The 16,966-nt window shown below is 45.3% G+C and overlaps 2 protein-coding genes across 4 annotated transcripts in view; one reads left to right on the top strand and one right to left on the bottom strand.

Moving 5' to 3' along the window:
* Positions 1-16,067, bottom strand: part of MYBBP1A (MYB binding protein 1a) — a 61,149-nt gene extending 45,082 nt beyond the window's left edge. Inside the window, exons 1-18 of the mRNA XM_035343308.1 lie at positions 15,719-16,067; positions 15,541-15,636; positions 14,537-14,620; positions 14,125-14,199; positions 13,613-13,720; positions 12,735-12,925; positions 12,299-12,466; positions 10,845-10,962; positions 8,158-8,447; positions 7,113-7,220; positions 6,373-6,498; positions 5,498-5,704; positions 4,729-4,837; positions 4,232-4,319; positions 2,985-3,136; positions 2,206-2,295; positions 1,375-1,515; positions 446-610 (exon numbers count right to left, since the gene is read on the bottom strand). Of these exons, the coding sequence (XP_035199199.1) occupies positions 446-610; positions 1,375-1,515; positions 2,206-2,295; positions 2,985-3,136; positions 4,232-4,319; positions 4,729-4,837; positions 5,498-5,704; positions 6,373-6,498; positions 7,113-7,220; positions 8,158-8,447; positions 10,845-10,962; positions 12,299-12,466; positions 12,735-12,925; positions 13,613-13,720; positions 14,125-14,199; positions 14,537-14,620; positions 15,541-15,636; positions 15,719-15,892 (2,490 nt within the window). The 5' untranslated portion in view covers positions 15,893-16,067. The remainder of the gene's footprint in view (positions 1-445; positions 611-1,374; positions 1,516-2,205; positions 2,296-2,984; positions 3,137-4,231; positions 4,320-4,728; positions 4,838-5,497; positions 5,705-6,372; positions 6,499-7,112; positions 7,221-8,157; positions 8,448-10,844; positions 10,963-12,298; positions 12,467-12,734; positions 12,926-13,612; positions 13,721-14,124; positions 14,200-14,536; positions 14,621-15,540; positions 15,637-15,718) is intronic.
* Positions 16,068-16,707: 640 nt separating this feature from the next.
* EIF4H (eukaryotic translation initiation factor 4H) overlaps positions 16,708-16,966 on the top strand; it is a 23,231-nt gene continuing 22,972 nt past the window's right edge. For all 3 annotated transcript variants that reach the window (XM_035343312.1, XM_035343313.1, XM_035343311.1), the window contains exon 1: positions 16,708-16,863. In XM_035343312.1, coding sequence (XP_035199203.1) covers positions 16,805-16,863 — 59 coding nt within the window. In that variant the 5' untranslated portion in view covers positions 16,708-16,804. The remainder of the gene's footprint in view (positions 16,864-16,966) is intronic.

Here is a 16,966-nt window from a genome sequence, read left to right as displayed (position 1 = left end):
ACAAGTCCCCTTTGACCTGCAGACACCAAATTACCATAAATTCATCCTCTTACTGCCCAGCATCGAAACTAAACTGCAGTGAAGCCAATGGTGACGACACTTATCAGCTTTCCTCCTAGCTACCCTGACAGCAGACATTTCGATACGTGAGCAGCTGCAGCTCTCCCTGGATGCCCGAACACCCTGGACAGCCCATGCTGACACCAGGTGGCCTCAGGTCAGTATTACAGACACAAATAACCAGGGGGTGTTAACCACAACCCTCCGGAGTTAACGAGCCTAACAAGACAAGAAAAGCTTAGGCTTCAAGGTTACAGGAGAGATTTTATGTGTTTGTTCAACTAAGGCACATCGTAACTAATGTTAAGTAGCGCGTGGCTTGCAGTAGGCTACAACCAGCACGCTAGTTCACCAAAGCTCTTTGCACCAGACACAGATCTCATACCTTGATCTTGAAATCCCTCCGCAGGATCTTTTCTTTCCGAATCCTGTCTCTCTCATCCTTTTTCGCCTGGATCCGTTTCTGCTGCTCCGCAAAGAGGGCCGAGATGTTCTTGTCAAGGGCCATCATAGCCTCATCATCCAGATCTTCATCACTCTCATCTTCTCCCTTTTGTTTTTCAGAATGCAGAAGCTACATGTCATTCCATGTACTTCAAAAACAGTTCCCACCCCTCACCTGGCTGGGAGTGTCCTGACCCTGCAGGGAGAGGAGAACCATGGCCACTTCAGAGCAAATTCACAGTGGGGATGTAGCTACCTCCAGACCCAGAACAGCAACATGGGGAAGGAAAACAGATGCTCAGACCAATGAGAAACGTAGCTCATTATTTCCTGTTAGGTAATCCTGGCCGCACAGTACCAACACTTAGAGGACTGGGAGTGTAAAGAGGCCTGGGGTTTGGACACTAACTCCCTCTGCACTGTTTTTCCTTCAATAAAGAGGTTAATATGTTGCTATGTTCATAAACATTATAGGAATCATTAAGCCACACTCCAGCACTGCTACAAGAAGGCTCCAGAGTGGCCCACAGGGATCACGCTCCTCCACACAGGCTAGCCAACACAGACACCACATAGCAATATCTCAGTGCTTTAGATCACATCCATCTTCTTTATTGCAGGCAGGAAAACAAGTTATCAGGCTAGACTAGGCAAGCAATAGCACTCAAGACACACTAACAATAAATAAAAGAAAAAGTGACTTATTGGCAGAGCTTTCTTTGAAGATCCTGACCTCCTGCATCAAATGCCATACAAAGATGACTGACAGGGTTGTCACCGCATAGGCTCAGGTAAGATGCAGGTGTTCAATAATCTTTTACCACCCCAAACCTCCCGGTACCTGCATCAAGGTAGACACTCAAAACATACCAATACATTCTGTGCTTTGAGAACATTCATCAGCTGACTGCGAAAATCTTCATCAACTTCTTCATTCTTTTCCTCATCTCCGCTGTCATTCTCCTCCTCAGAGTCATTGTCATCTGAGGAGTCCTCACTTTCTTCATCATCCTGAGGAAGAAAAGTTCATCTCCTGACCCGTCCATTCTTCAAGCCCTACTCAATTCTCAGGTGTGTAACTGTTCAGAAATAAAAACTCAAGCCTCCCCTCACCCCATTATATTGCCCACAGCCCTCAGATTCGGGTAAGGACCCCTCAGATAACAACAGAGATACCAGGTCTTCACAGGAGCTAAAAGCAGAACATAATACAGACTTCTCTGTCGCATTTAATGAGTCTTAAAAAGAAGCTTCCAAGGAAGAACTGATTTAACAGCCCCCATCTGACTTCCCTTTCTGCTAATGCCTGTAATGCTTTGTGACTCGAATTTCTGTAGTTCTTAGAATCCAAAATCTTGAATTCAGGTTACTGTGCATCACAGCAATGATTCAATCTGTGCCTGCCAACGAGAGGCCTGTGCTAATCTCAGGATGCAGTCATTCATTCTCAAGAGGTCTCACCTATTCAAACAGCCATACCTACAACAGTGTTTTCCTTCAAGCCCAAGAGACTAATAAACACGTACTTCCAGCAAACCATTTCTGTGTTGCACATTTAAAATAAATCTTAATAGAACAACAGCTATTTCATTCAAGACAGAAAAATGCAGTTACATCTATTACCACAGATCAGCAGAAACATTATTTTTAAATGGCAAAGGTCTGAAAAGTATTTGGCACAGGCAATGGCCCATCAATTACCGTGTCCTGAGCAGACTTGAACTTTTTGTCTGATTCTTCCATCACAACAACAGCACTTTCTTCATCCTGATCTTGGTACGGATCAAGAACCTGCAGAAAATAGGAATTGTTTTTCTTTTTTTCAGTGCTTTGTTTTGGTGCCTTTGTGTATACAACAGACATGAATTTCAGCACAGCCAGAGAGCTGCATGATGACATAGTAAGCAAGGGTGTTCAACTTCCTGGCTTGTAATATCATGTCTGTTAATATGTTAGGTTCTTCTTTCTATAATAACAAAAAAATGTGGAGAAAACTGAAGATGTTGGAGACAGGTCATACATTTTGATTTGTTACAAATTAAGTATTAGGTTCATCCTATAAAGTACTTGACAGCTGATCTCTGCAATCTATAATACTCTCTCAGTAGACACTGCCTTACTGATGTGACCAATGCAGATTTTCAGTGCCCGTTATTTTTAGCACCTCTACTCTTAGCCTTTCTAGAAATAAAGAAAAAGTTACCATTGATACTCACATATAAAACCTAACAGCTACATAAAATGCCCCAGGAATTTCTTTGGGCTAAAACTACTAACGAATACAGCCTAAAACTAGCAGACCTCAGGCTCCCACAAAGAAACTGTCTGCAAGCTGCTTTTATAATTCAGCAGCACACATTGTGACAGACGTTTTCTAAATCAAGGAGGCTTTTATTTAATCCCAAAACAGAGACATGCTTCTATATCTGTTAGGGACAAGACAGGCACACAGTACAATGCCCTACTAATGTCTCACTTACATCTAAGATCAGCTGCAGGCCCTTCTTGGTCAGATTAGGGCAAATGCGTCCAAACACACTCTTGGAGATCCGACGTATGAGCAGGCTGGGCTGGGCAAGGAGGGAGAGGAGGATTTCCACAATCACCTCAACCCATCCTGGCTCTGTGTTCTCTGCACAGGAACAAAAAAAACAATGACAGGTAGGGGCAAAACCACTGCACTGGCACAGAAAGAAGAGGCTGCAGATAAATTCACAGAGAAAAAAAAAAAAAAGACAGCCCTTGCAGATACTATTTGAACTACTCATTCAACAATACAGACCAGAAATAATTGAGTGTGAAGCTAAAGACTGTTGCTGTATTGGAAGGACTACTAACCATAGGGAGAAACACACCTGAAATTGTCTTTATGCCACTGCAAAGCCTCACCAGGTAACAAACGTATTGTTAATTTAATCATTACTTAGATTAGTGGTTCTGCAAGTCATAAGACACCTGCTTGGCCACATCAAAGCCATCAGCAGCTAGACAGCAAAAGTACATGATTTTTATACTGTTTCCAATGAAATCAGGAGTCACAGTAGCCCATGAGAAGTGCTGAGTTTTAAGAGTGGCCCATTAGTCTGAAAGCTTTGGGCCATGAGTCTGAAAGTTTGGGAATCCTGATCTACATACAACCATGTCACTCAAAATTACAGCTTTTATTTTCACAGTACCCACAGATTTACATAGGGATTTAAGGAGACAATAAGACCATAGTTAGAGAGAAAGTCGTAAGAACAAGACAGGTTCTTTCCTGCTCAAGTCCCAACCTACCTCCGCAGGCCTAAAATGAGAGCGGGCTAAAGCAGCAAACAGGCTGTATCTACACACGGGACGCATTTAGATGGCCCAGAACTTGAGCTCTGAAGGCAGCAAGTTTCAGGCCTTCCAACTGTATTCAGCAAGTTCTCAGGCAGCACAGAACAAGGACTCAAAAGGACTGAACTCCCTTGGATGCTACTCAAGTGAACAACAGCTGGCCCTGAAGCCCACCTATTCTGTAAGGGGCACCCAGAAACACCACCAAACGATGATGTGGATGGCAAACTGGGGCAAGAAATTTAGAAAGACAAGGGAAAAGAACAAAGGAGAGTCTCCTGGGGACAACTGCATTAAGCCAGAAATGATGAAGTCAGAGTGCTTCTCTAATACAGAACCACGATTTTCTGACCTTTGACAGAGTATTAACAATCCCACCCCATTTCTTTCTGCAGAAAGGACTCACCGGTCTTTTTCTTCTTCGGTTCCTTGCTGAATGCCCTCTCCGTGCAGTTCAGAAGGTCACTCAGAAGATCCATTGTTTCAGACGGATTCTGTTCAATCACATGCAGACCGTAAACACCCTCTCTGTGAATTCCCCACTAACAATAGCAATGCAAGAAATATATCCCAAATATAAGGATCTCTCTAAATAGGTACTGATATTATATTATAATCATACTGTAAGCCCTCTGTAGAAGAAAATATGAAACTAAGTAGAAATTACTCCACTCAGCAGCAAGTCAAGGGTAAAAACAATGCTCAGACCAAACTTTGCCCCTGAAGTTGATGTATACAGTCAGTGTAAGAATCAGAGTTTATAAGCTGCCAATTGCCCATTTTAGTAGCCAGAGGCTGTGAAAGATTGGATCTCTGAACACAAAGAAATTCTGCAGCTGGGTGTTCAGAATACCCAACTGTCAATGCATTTTATACCCTTCAAATATGCTTCAGAGATCTTACCTTGAAAAGGTGAATGGCCATTAGAAGCAGAAATTGCTGAAAAGCAAAGATTTTGGCACTATCTGCTTTATTGTCCTTCTTCTGCAGGTTCTTCACAGACTGAAGTGTTCTGAAGAAAGAAATCTTTTTGAGTCTTTCACAACTACAACAGCAAATTCTCTCTTATGATCAGACTAAAATCATGACCAAATCTTCAGTACCATCTTCTGTGCTCAGAATTTAATTTACAGATATTGGACATATATACTGTATACTCAACAAATTAACCCAACAACAGCATCTCAGCATCTATGTGGCTTATAAAAACTTCTGCACTTGGGTAGAGGCTACATTCCTAGTACTACAGCCAAGGCATGGTAGAACTTTATGGGAAATCAAGCTCAGAAAAGAGCACCAGAAAAGAGTCACTGCGAAGTTAGAACAGGCGTTTTTAGGAGAAAAGCTTACCAGAGTTGCTAACATGTTTGGGAGAGAGACTAGGAGTGAAAATAGAAAAGGGCATGGCCACCTACGCACAGTTAACACACTGGTGGAACAAAAAGGAATTGGGTGAGGAGAAACAGGAAGGCATCCAGATACCCAGTGCCAGGTGTAGGATACTCAAAGGGAAGAAACAGAACTGCCACTGCCTGTGAAATGGTTCTGCTACAGCAGCCAGAAAAACAGGAGGACAAGAGAATACAGGCAAAAGCTTTTACTGGCCCAGAGACTAAGACTAGGGCTTTTTTACTTTCCTCACCCCAGAAACCCAGATTCCCAAGCCTCTCACCTCTCCCAGGCATCTCTCTGTTCCTTGGTAAAAGGCTTCACAGCTTTGACATACTTCTCGCTGGAGAGCAGCTTGTTGGCATACTCAACAAGGAGGAAGATCCACAGCTTCCCATCTGCAGTCACACCATGGATGTGCTTCTCCCTCAAGGCTGCAGCCTCTGCTGTATCCCCCAAAACGCTCAAGGTGTTTAAAGTCTGAAGTAACCTGCAAAGAAAAACAGTCAGCATGTTATCATCAGAGGAACAAGATGACTCCCTGCTTCCCTAAATAATGCCCCAAGGCAGAGCACTCATCTCATAACTCTGCTCACTCCGATCAGCCCAGATTCACAGGACCTAAGTTTCAACCCAAGCTTGTATCCAAGCACAGCTCACGGTCTCGGTGCCCGCAAGGACACCATACACTGGCTATTACTCTTGTCCTCATCTGTTTCCCATTCTGTGTCCCATCTAACGAGTGTCTGTTGTTATATGCCTGTTTTAGTCTCATGCAGAGCAGACAGAAAGCCAACAACAACCCGTGCAACCCCACAACCTCTCTAGGGTCCTTCCACTTCTAGCTTGCAACAGAGACAACAGAAATCGTATTAGTAAAAGCATTCTGAGCTCAACTCTACATCTACCTGATCATCACACACATACTCAGCAGCTTTGTCATGCAAACATGTTTTTACTGGAAAAAAGTTTAGGATCTTTGGGAAATCTGTCTGAGATCTCCTCAAGAAAAGCCATTCCCTGGTCCTAGAGTCAAACAGAAACACTCCAGTTCCTGCTCACAGGCCCAAACCTCTTGCTGTGCCATTTGTGGGGTGATTTTATTCTCAGGAAAGAAGAGAAATTTCCAAGCAGAGGGCATGCAAGCAAAACCCTTACCCGAAGAAGTAGTTTGCTGCCAGTGAGTGAGCCTGTTCATCTAGGGGTTCTGATATAAGGGCATTTGTTTCTGGTATTTGGGAAGTCTTTTTCTTAGTCTCAAAGAAAGCATGGAAGAAGCAAAACCTAGAATGGACAAAATGAGAAAAAATTAACAGCCAGTTTGGTCATAACAGAGCAAAAACAGCCCCTGTGTGCAAAACCAAATAGAACACAACACCACATATTTACCTTTTTTTTTTCCAAGGATGTCCAAGCCATGAAAAAATACCACTATCTACATTAAAACCTTTTCCTATCTACATTAAAACTTTTTCCTCAAGGTACACAGGGTAAAAAGAGAGAAGGATGCTCATGACTTCACAAAAGTGAAGTGTCAGCACTTGAGGCCACATAATACAGTACTCAGGCTGTCACATCTGGGTCATATCCTCCAAGACTTTCAAAGTGAAAAATAAATACCAGTGACATCCTCAAACAGCCTAGGAAAGCAGGAATCTATAATTTACTGAAAATCTATAGGACCAAGTTGATCATAAGAGTATAAATGAGAAGAGTTTGTGCAAGTTTGCAGAATGTGTTTTAAAAACAGAACCCAGTCTCCTAAATGATTAATGTTACGGAATATTTCCATGTCAATTTGCCAAGTGCCATGGGAATTGCTTAGCTGGAATACTGCTGTAGATCTAGCCAGAATTGTTCCAAGCACATGTGGCATTAAGCCTTTAAATCATTCTCACCTGGAAATGTCCATCACAAGGTCCTCTTCTTTCTTCACAGGACTTTCAACGATGCTCATAAGCCGGTGGATGATCCATTTCCTCAATCGAGCAATTTTATGTTGTGTTCTTTCAGTAAGGAAGCAAGCACAATCAGCAGTATGAACACTACACTGAGGTAAACACAAACCTCACAATCTACTGCAGCAAGAGGTGGCTTTCAGTGTTAGTGTTGTTTTCTTCAGGAAGAAAGCAACAGGTAAGAAGCGAGACAATCCTCCCAGTTTTGCTTTAGGCTATGCAAAAGACAACATATTTACCCCACAGAGGAACTACACAGTTCACTGATGACACTTCAGGAATTGCATTAGTCCACCTCTGACCTCACTCTTTGGGCATGTAACACACACAGTGCTTTAACAGCTTATGTCCTCTTTGGAAGAGCTCCCTGCCCAGGTAACCCAGTGTCCACAGCACCAAGCTGGGATATTCAGTGAAAAGCTGCACCAAAGTGGAGGACAGAGCTTTCTCCTGGGAAGTTTTCCTAGCTGGAAGTTGTGACAAATGGCTATGAAGGACCTAAGAATTTACAGGACACTTGAGACACAAAGTGGGTTTTTGCTGTGGGCCAAGAAGCTGAGAGCACTCAAGCCAGTTAAATATTCAAACTCAGATAACAGGAATACGCAATTCCTACAAAGACCTGAGAGACTGTAGTGAAAAAGGAAGCCACTGGAGACTTTTGCCTTTTCCCAGAACAGTTGTCAGGGCTAGAAAAGCAAGAGAAAAGGCTTTTCTGGCCATCCAGTCTGTTTTGATCAGGCAACAGATTTCTGGCTGGTTCTCACAGCGTTTGCTCCTATGTGCAGAGCTTAATTTTGTCCCAGCAAGAGTCAGATGCTGGGCCTAAACCTTCTGGGACAGAGGAAACGGAACAGGAAACAATTGTCAGCTCATGGCAAGGGAACTAGCAAACTCTGGCTGTCTGACTCTGACTTCACACAGGTAGCTATTCCAACCACAAACAGAAAGAAAAAAAAAACAGGTGCATCATTAACATACTCACTTGTTTACATTTTCTGGGTTCTGCTTCTGACGGCTAGTTGAGAAGTCTAAACAACAGCCCAAGTCTGGCCTAAGGAACATGTCTTTGAGCCAGTCAATGTATTTCTGCAACGCCACTGGCTGCAGGTGTCTGACTACCCTCCAAATGCTGGGCACCACTGGATAGCCTTGATTAGTGAGAGTAGAGAAACCGATCATTACTGCTAGCTGCCTCTCTGGATCATCACAGCTGTTCAGAAATGCATCTACGTATGCTTCCATCTCTGGAGCAAACTTAAATCGGTCTGGAAGCTGAAAAAAAAAAGTCAAACAAGTAGGTTAAGAACCTTACACTGAGTCTGAGTATCTTTATGACCACAAACCACTGTACAGATTTCACTGCAATAGGGAAATTAAAGTCACATGCCTGAATATTTGTCATACAATTAGAAGGGATCAGAAAAGTCTCCAATTTCACCTTATGGTGTTCCTCACTGTAAGCAACCACACAATCCTGGCATGTACCTCAACCCTTCAGTTTGGACTTTCCCAACCAGTCAAGCTTCAGCAGGCTGGACTACGTGCTGGCCAGCGCAGCAAAGCTCTCAGGCTGATCACTTCTTTTTATGGGGATGAGCTCAGGATGTTACTCACACCATCTGCCTTATACCTTCCTTCAATTCAGAAATTCTCCCACATTATTTCTGGTCTCATCTAGCAGCCCTGGAGCCTGTTGACCTACAGTGCACAGAACAAATCCCACCTTCTCTCCCTGGTGTCTTTGAAGTGTTGAGGCATTCTGAAAGGAGGGGAAGTTGACACGTTTAACCTAAAAACGTGTCCTCTTTTGTGCTAAGGCCTATCCTAAGTGCTGTCACTGGTCTGCAAGGTGTGCAGCTGACAGACTCTTGGCCCTTGGAACAATGTCCAACAGCATGTACCACCAGGACACATCTCATCTCACCACACATCCCATTTCAGCATGTTTTTTCACAGCCTGCAATGTTCATTCCCACTCATTTGTTCTGGAAAAAAACAAAAACAGAACTTTAACTGGTGAAACCTTGAAGAGGGCGAGCTGCGGCTTCACTCCAAAAATGAAACTTTTGTAAATCAATAAAACAACTTAAAACAACTTATCTGGTACCACCACATCATAAGCAAAATAGCAACCTAGCAGGAACAGGAACGGCAATGAATGTTTAGGGAACGCTAGCCTCAAAATAAAGAGCTTACAGATTTCCAATTAACTACAAATCCATCCAACCGTAACATAAATACTCCAGCAAGACATTTCACACAAAGCACAACTTCGCAAGGTCCTGCTTTCCTTGTATTTAAAACTCCATACGTGTGTATCAGTATGAAAGCTGGGAGAAAAACTCCGGGAGATTCTGCCATAAACAGGCTAATAACTCACAACAGGGGATTCATCAATCATTTCCCAACAAAAGCCAATCAAGTACATTTGCTTGCTTGTTTAAACCAAAAAAAAATAGATCCAGTAAGATAGCTGTCATCAATATCAGACTCAAGCTTTGTCTAGTTTCATCTCCAAGAGCAACCTGAATCCCCTAAGAAAGCACAAGATTATAGCATTTGCTTTCCAAAATGAACAACCTGTATCAAGGAAGAAAACAAAACAGAACAAAATCAACAGCAAAGAAAATCAAACTAAGACCTTTTCTACTTCTTCATCAAAACTACTAGGGTTTTTTTCTTTCTGTTTTGTGAGACAGACATTGCATTCAGTGGATTTGCACATTTCAGACAGGAATTAAATTAGCAAGTCTTTTGATGGACACCAAAGAACACAGCCTAGTTCACCGTGGAACAAAGAAGAAGCAAGATACAGGAAAACAACCAAGCCAGTGGATAAACCCTGGTGAAAGTTGCTTCATATACAGGGGCACCATGGTTAATCATTATTTTCAGAGCAAAAATGCACATCTATTTCTGCTTTGGTAATAGAACTGAAAGACTACAAAGTCCTGTCCCTCCCAAGTAAAGGCAATGATTTTCGGGCCTACATCAGAGTATTTAGGACTAGGATAGCATGAAAAGACAAGCCAAGCCCATTTTTATTGGTATTTTTTGATTTTTCCTCCCTTTATTGCAGGGGTTTCATTGCTTGCTTGCTTCGCAGGAGGGAGGGCAGAGGATTTCCAAAATCCAACTCCCATATTGCACTGAGATGTGCATACTAAAACAAGCACTAAAATACACAACAGCATGAGTTGTCCCTTTTTGTCTTTGCTTTCAAATGTTCATGCAACACCCAGCACAATGACAGACAAAAAGGAGCTTCTGGACATGCAAAACCAAAAGGCCTGTCAAAGGATGACACATGACGTTGTCAGTATGCTGAGGGCTGCCCTTCCTCTGCTTCCCCCATGGTTTCCCCCATGGAGCTTTCTCAGCAGCACCAGTGGAAGCAGGGGTCTCAGTGCTGAACAATTTCAATCTCCTTAAAATAAGTCTGAATATCTATACACAAATAGACAATAACAGTCAAAAACTGCCTTATTCAGCCCACTGCAACCAGCAGTCACACAATAACCTTACTTTTAGTAAGCGGCCAAGGTCTAAATCACATAAAATTATCTTTAAAACATGACGTGTAACATGAAAGGTGGACAGGGGCTGGGGGGAGGTTCTGCTCAGAACAGGGGCTTTACGCCTGAGCACAAGTACTTTCAGAAGACCTACCTGAGTTGTTACCACATGTTCTCCATAGAGCTGCATCACCTTCCCTTTGAGAACTATCTGTAGCTGATCCAGGGACAACAAGGGCAGAGCGCTCCCCAGCAATCGGTAGCACATGTAACTGAGCAGAAACAAAGAACATTCTCTCAAGGAGAGCCACAGCCGTAAAGCCACAAAGATAAGACAGAGAAGAAGTGGTGGGGCAGGCTATGTGGAGCATACAAGACAGAAGTCAAAACCACATGCTTTCTACATGGATCTAGTCTTCAAAAATCCTACTGCTGAAAACTTTCCTTCTGGCTAGTTAAGATTCCCCACAGCAAGTCCTCAGCTACCCAGAAATTGATCAGTCCTCACCAACAGCCCCTTCCTCAATGCACTTGCTCCATCTCTTCTCTCCTAGTGTCTATTTCCACAGGCCTAAAAACACTTACTTGTTTTTGAAACTTGCTGTCAAATTTGATCAAAAATGCCTAATGGGCTCAAGAATTATTAGGCAGACATTCTGCAGACACTTCTGCAGAAAGCCAGGCTAAAAAGGAAACACTTTTGAGCACACAAAGGATATTTTCCGACTTACCCAATTCAAACCAACTAAGACAAGATGTAAACTGCTCATGCTTGGAAAACGGTTTCCCTTCACTGCGATGTTCATGTAATATGTTAAAAAAATATATTTGTGAACCTCTAACTTTCAAACTCTAGACCTAATAAAGATTAAACCTGGCCACATACTGTCTTGCTATGGTCCAAAAAATGAAATTATGCTCCCCCAAGATGCTCACAGACTCACATTCAGGATTTTGCAGCACGTTTGTACAGCACGAGTCTCCATAGACAAATAACCCTACAAAGATCTAGTGTTAGACTTGGAAAAGGAGCTGAAATAGCCACCGTTATGATTTCAGCCCTAGCCATATCCTTCTAAAACATGTATCATGAGAGAATCCAAACCAAAGGAGCCCAATAATATCTAGGTGTTTTAATGCAGCCCATCCTACAAAGCACACAAATCCAGAAGTATTAGATACAAATTTCAGAACCACGGTTTGTCTACACGGAAGTTGTCCTTAAGCCATGCCAACAAAACAGCCGCTCTCTCAATCACTTAGAGAAAGGAATGGTACAGTTCCTCTGACAAGTCTTGTAGGAGCACACTATTGATTGAAGACACCTTTATGTCTGATAGCAGGCATCACCGTCATGTGCTGTCCTTGATAAATTTAAACCCAAATTTGTTACACATCAAAATCCCAACAGACATCTTACTCATAACTCGTGGAATTAGGCTTCCTATAAAGTTTCTCATGAATACCTAAATAATCAAATGTTCTCAAACTGTTTATAAGCCGTATGTTCCATCCTACCACAGGAACAAAATGACTAAAGCAAGAAACAGAAGAATAATAAGGAGAAAAAAATAAAATAAAATAAAAAAAAAGTATGCTAAAACTAACCTCACAGGTCCCGATTTCTCCTTGAATAGCCCGTTTTCCACAGCTTCTTTCCAGAACAGTTCAAAGGTACCTTCTGTCAATGAAACTTGGAGCAAATCAAAACTTACACTGGGCAATTTCTTGTCCTTCTTCTCTGACTTGGCAGCAGTTTGCAGAAGCTCCACAAGTCTAGAAGAAGAAAGCATACAGTGTGAGAGATTGGGCCTGGAAGGGGATTGCTGAAGGCCAAATTCATCCCACTGAAGAATGCAGGACACTTACTGAGCACTGCAGGCAGAGCTATAATTTAGTAACCTGCAGAGCAGTTAGTGCCTAGCCCTTAATAGCACCTGCAGTAGCAAATGCAGGCAGGTTTCAAAAGGAAAACGTTATTTTTCTCACTGCTATCCAAGAGACCCAGAATATCGTATTTGATGGTCCTCATTTAACAACTTACTGGGGGATATTTTCCTCATTTACAATTGTAGGTGATCCAAACAGCTTCTTCAGCTTTTTAGGTTTCAGAACACCAGGGAATTTCTGTATGCCCACAAGTAAAAGGTGCAGGTTCTCTGGAGATTTGAAGGCTGAAGTGAGGTCAGCTTGCAGGACACCAAACAGGACCTCCTCAAACACGATTTCAGGAACCTAGACAACAATGAAGGTAGAGAGCATGTGTGAAACATCTCATTTTAGGTCATCTTACTAAAAGCCTGCGGTGTTCCAGGAACGTTATAAACAGCCTTTGTGGTGCAGCCAAAAGTCATGAACAAATTTTTATCCAGTATTGCTATCCAGTCCCCAGGTGCTTAACCACAGGGAGTAGGACAATATGTTATCATCAAACAGCAGTTCTGGTCAACTCCAGCTGAAATTGTTCTCTTGCCATCTGACTGCTCCTGTCTGTACTGCTGTGCAGCTCAGAGAGGAGGAAACACTCTTGGATTAGCTTTTGATTATATTTCCAACAAAAGTTACTTATTTCAGTAGGATTTGTTGGTAAAAAACTGTGTTTAATGGTTTTAGAGGACACCAGATCCAATATTTTCATCAATAAAATATGGAAAGAGTCAAAACGGCTTTCATTTGTATTTTCTGAAAGATTAGATTCAAAATACATTTAAACCTAACATCAGGAGTAGACAGACTAAGGTAAACCAGAGCATCCTTCTCAGATTAAAAGCATCTGCCCACAGACAACTTAGAAAATAGGTCCTGCAGTTTAAACTTACTCTTCCATAACTCCCCTTTGACTCTTAACTATGACCAAACTAATGGAAAAGCAGTCCCCAAAGCAAAGTCCTCCCTCCTATCCACCCCACGCTGTGGCTATACCTCCGACAGGATGTCCACAATAGTTTTGCTAGGGAGATCTTTGAGGTGTGCTTGGTAGTGTGCCAGCTGCTGGAGAAGCTGGATACTCTCCAGCAGAGCTTTCTGGTCCTGGAAAGGAAAAGTACGTCAAAAACAGAGGACATACATTAGAGGTTAAACAGAAGGCTCAAATAATCCACCACTGAGACCCTCATGTCTACTTCTAGTAAGAAAACAATTGCTTCCTGATGTGCAGCTTCTCCCAGCAGTATTTTCTGGCTGTATGTGACTACAGATGCCTTCCTTCCATAAGACGTAGTGAGACTTTTGGTACCATCTGACACAGTTTCTACATTCTAGTCAGGGACAGACATTTAGAAGGTACAAAAACTCTATGGATAATGCAAAAGAAATGAACTGGACTTGATGCTCCAAGTCCCCTCTCATCCACTAGCCCAGTCTTTCTCTCCACATGCTCTCTCTACTTCGGCCAGCCCGAGAACCCCTACTGACAAACATAAGAGCAGCATTACCTTAACGAGCCGGCCAGATTGAAATAGAGCCATAACTCCAAAAAAGTTTCCAAAAGCAGCATTTCTCACAAGTTTCTGAAAAATAAAAAATATTGGAGTAAAAATCCAGCCCACTGAGAGGTCAGATCTCACATTCAACTACAACTCTGACAGAGAGTTGAAAAACAACCCCCCATACTATGTTTAAGAGCTACTGTCCTAGATTTTCACTCCGACACACAAACAAATCTCAGATAAAACAGGGATAGATAAGAGTATCATCAACTTCCAGTTTTCCGAAATATTTCTGTTATTTCACTGTACTTGTTTCTCTTAGCAAGAACCCCAAAGCTACAGTATCCAAGCTCCAAACCTTCAAAGAACAGAGAAAGTTAAACTTGCTGTTGGTCAATGCTGCTATGCGCTGACTCACCTTCTTCACTTTTTCGAGATTGTGTTTTTCTTTTATCTGTTCCAGGACACTAAATATTGGGATTTCCTCAAAAGCCTGCAACACCTGAGGAGATGGATGAGACAGCTCAGTTTGCAGTTTCTGCATTCTATGAAGTATTAACAAGTTCAGCCAGAACAGACCTGAACACTAGATGTGCTGCTTCAAGCAAGAATAGAGCACAATTAGATCAGTAAAATATGTGTCAGAATTACAACTAGTGTAGACATAAATATATCTGCTGATATTCCTTTTTTTTTTTTCCTGTACGTGGCATAGCACTATTAATAATGAGAGCATCCTGCTGCAACTACACAACCCTATAACAAAAGCAATGAGACTTTTCAGCATGGGCAAGGCCCTGATCCAAGCGGGATGAACACAGGCTCTTCCGTATTATCAGCGCGTTAGGTGAGATGGGGTCACATCCATGGCAATGACACATAAAGTTGTATGTCTAGACTCAATGTCTGCAACTAAACATCATGTTATAGACTCAAACAGCATCAATAAAGTATCCTGAAGCGGGTATTAAAGGGTTGCCTTTTCAGATCACAGAATCACAGAATGTGCAGGGATTGGAAAGGACCCTTGAAAGATCATCCAGTCCAATGCCCCTGCCTGAGCAGGAACACCTAGATCACCTGCAAAAAGAGTCCAACACCAGAAACAAGTTACTTTTAAAAAGTCCAAACAGTTCTAAATGCAGCCCGTTTAAAAATCTGCTCAAATTTCACAAATTAATGATGTCTCCTGAGGCGCGACAGAATCCTGCAGCACCAGCATGACACCAGTGTGTGTAGCCTGCACCTTTACCAGCACGCTGCTGGCCCCCCTGAAGCTGTGCAGCTGTCCTGCCCCATCTGAAGAGCCTTCCGTCCGTCCCTGCCACCCGCCCGCACGGGACGGCCGCAGGGAGCTGCGGGACCCCCCCAGCCACCACGGCGCGACCCCAGCGATCGGCCGGGGCTGGCTCCAGCACTGACCTGCGCCAGGGCCAAGCTGAAGCCCGGCCGGGCGGCCTCGCGGGTGGCTCCCAGTCCTTCCACCAGGCGTTTGAGGGCGTACTTCAGCTCTTCGTCCTGAAACACAGACCCAGGCGTTTGGGGAAGCACCGGCCGCGCCTTGCCCCCCTCCCTCCATCCCTCCCGGTCCCCCCCTCACCTTTCCGCCGTCCCTGAGGTGCCGCAGGAGGTTCTCGGTGGCCGCCAGCCGCACCTCCTGCTCGGGCTTGGCGATGTCCCAGAAGAGATCGAGGAAGGCGCGGCCCTGCCGCAGCACCCCGCGGGGGTCGGCGCGGACACCGCCGCCCGCCGCCTGCTGCGCCCGCTCCGCCATGCCGCCGCCGCCACACGTGGGCCCGCCGCCGCCGGCCCCTGCCCGCTCCTCCTCTTCCGGGGCAGCGGGGACGGATCTGGCCCCGCACCGAGCCTTGCCCCGCACAGGGGGTGTCCCCACGCGGGGTCTGTCCCCACGCGGGGTCTGTCCCCGCACCGAGGCTGTCCCCGCACTCAGCCACCGCCGCCCCCCCCAGCCCCTCGCCCCCCTCAGCGCCATCTTCCCCTCCCCGCCCGTCCCTCCCGAGCCCCGGGGCTGCGGGGCGCCGTGAGGAGGGGACACACACGGTTCAAACCCCGCGGCCGGCCCCGGTTCTCCCCCGCAGCCCCTCAGCGAGGCGCGGGGCGCTCTGAGCGCGGTGCGGGCGCTTGGGAACCGGTGGAGGACGAGGGACCGGGGGAAGGATCGTGAATGCTTCCAGAAACGTGCAAACAAGAACTCACCACGAACTCCTTTATTATTATTATTATTATTTTTATTTATTTTTGACGAGTACTGGGAGAGCAACCGCCGCGCTCAGCCCCCACATGGCAGGGGCTCCCTGCTGGTTCTCCCCTCACGCGGCTCCCTCCTTCCCTCCCGGCTCTGCTCCTGCCCCATACTCCCGGCCCCTCGTCCCACACCGACCCCGCTGCGAGCCGCAGCCCCCCCCCCTCCCCCCCCGGGGCCGCCCCTCAGCGCCGCGGCGGCCGCACGGCACAAAGGCGGCGGGGGCCGCGTTCCGCGCCCGCCTGTGACGGCGACTTCCCGACAGGCAGCGGCGCGGGCAGCCCCGCTGGAGGTACGAGAGGGGGAGCTGCAGACAGGCAGCGCGGCGGGCAGCCCCGGCCGGGGCCCCGCCGTATATAAGCGGCGCGGGGTCCTGCGGGCGCGGTCCTGTCACGCTCGCCCGGGGAGGAGGCTGAGGTGGCGATGGCGGATTTCGATCCTTACGACGATCGGGCCTACAGCAGCTTCGGCGGCGGCCGGGGGTGAGCGCGGGGCTGCGGGGGGAAGCTGGGGAAAGGCCGCGGGTCCTCCCTAAGGGAGCGGGGAGGGAGATAGGGAGGGGCCCTCTCCCCCCCCCCCCCCCCC

This window comes from Oxyura jamaicensis, chromosome 19 (genome assembly GCF_011077185.1).
Source record: "Oxyura jamaicensis isolate SHBP4307 breed ruddy duck chromosome 19, BPBGC_Ojam_1.0, whole genome shotgun sequence".
Classification (NCBI taxonomy): Eukaryota; Metazoa; Chordata; class Aves; order Anseriformes; family Anatidae; genus Oxyura; species Oxyura jamaicensis.
Note: the sequence above shows the minus strand (reverse complement) of the source record. Positions and strands in the feature narration are given on the sequence as shown.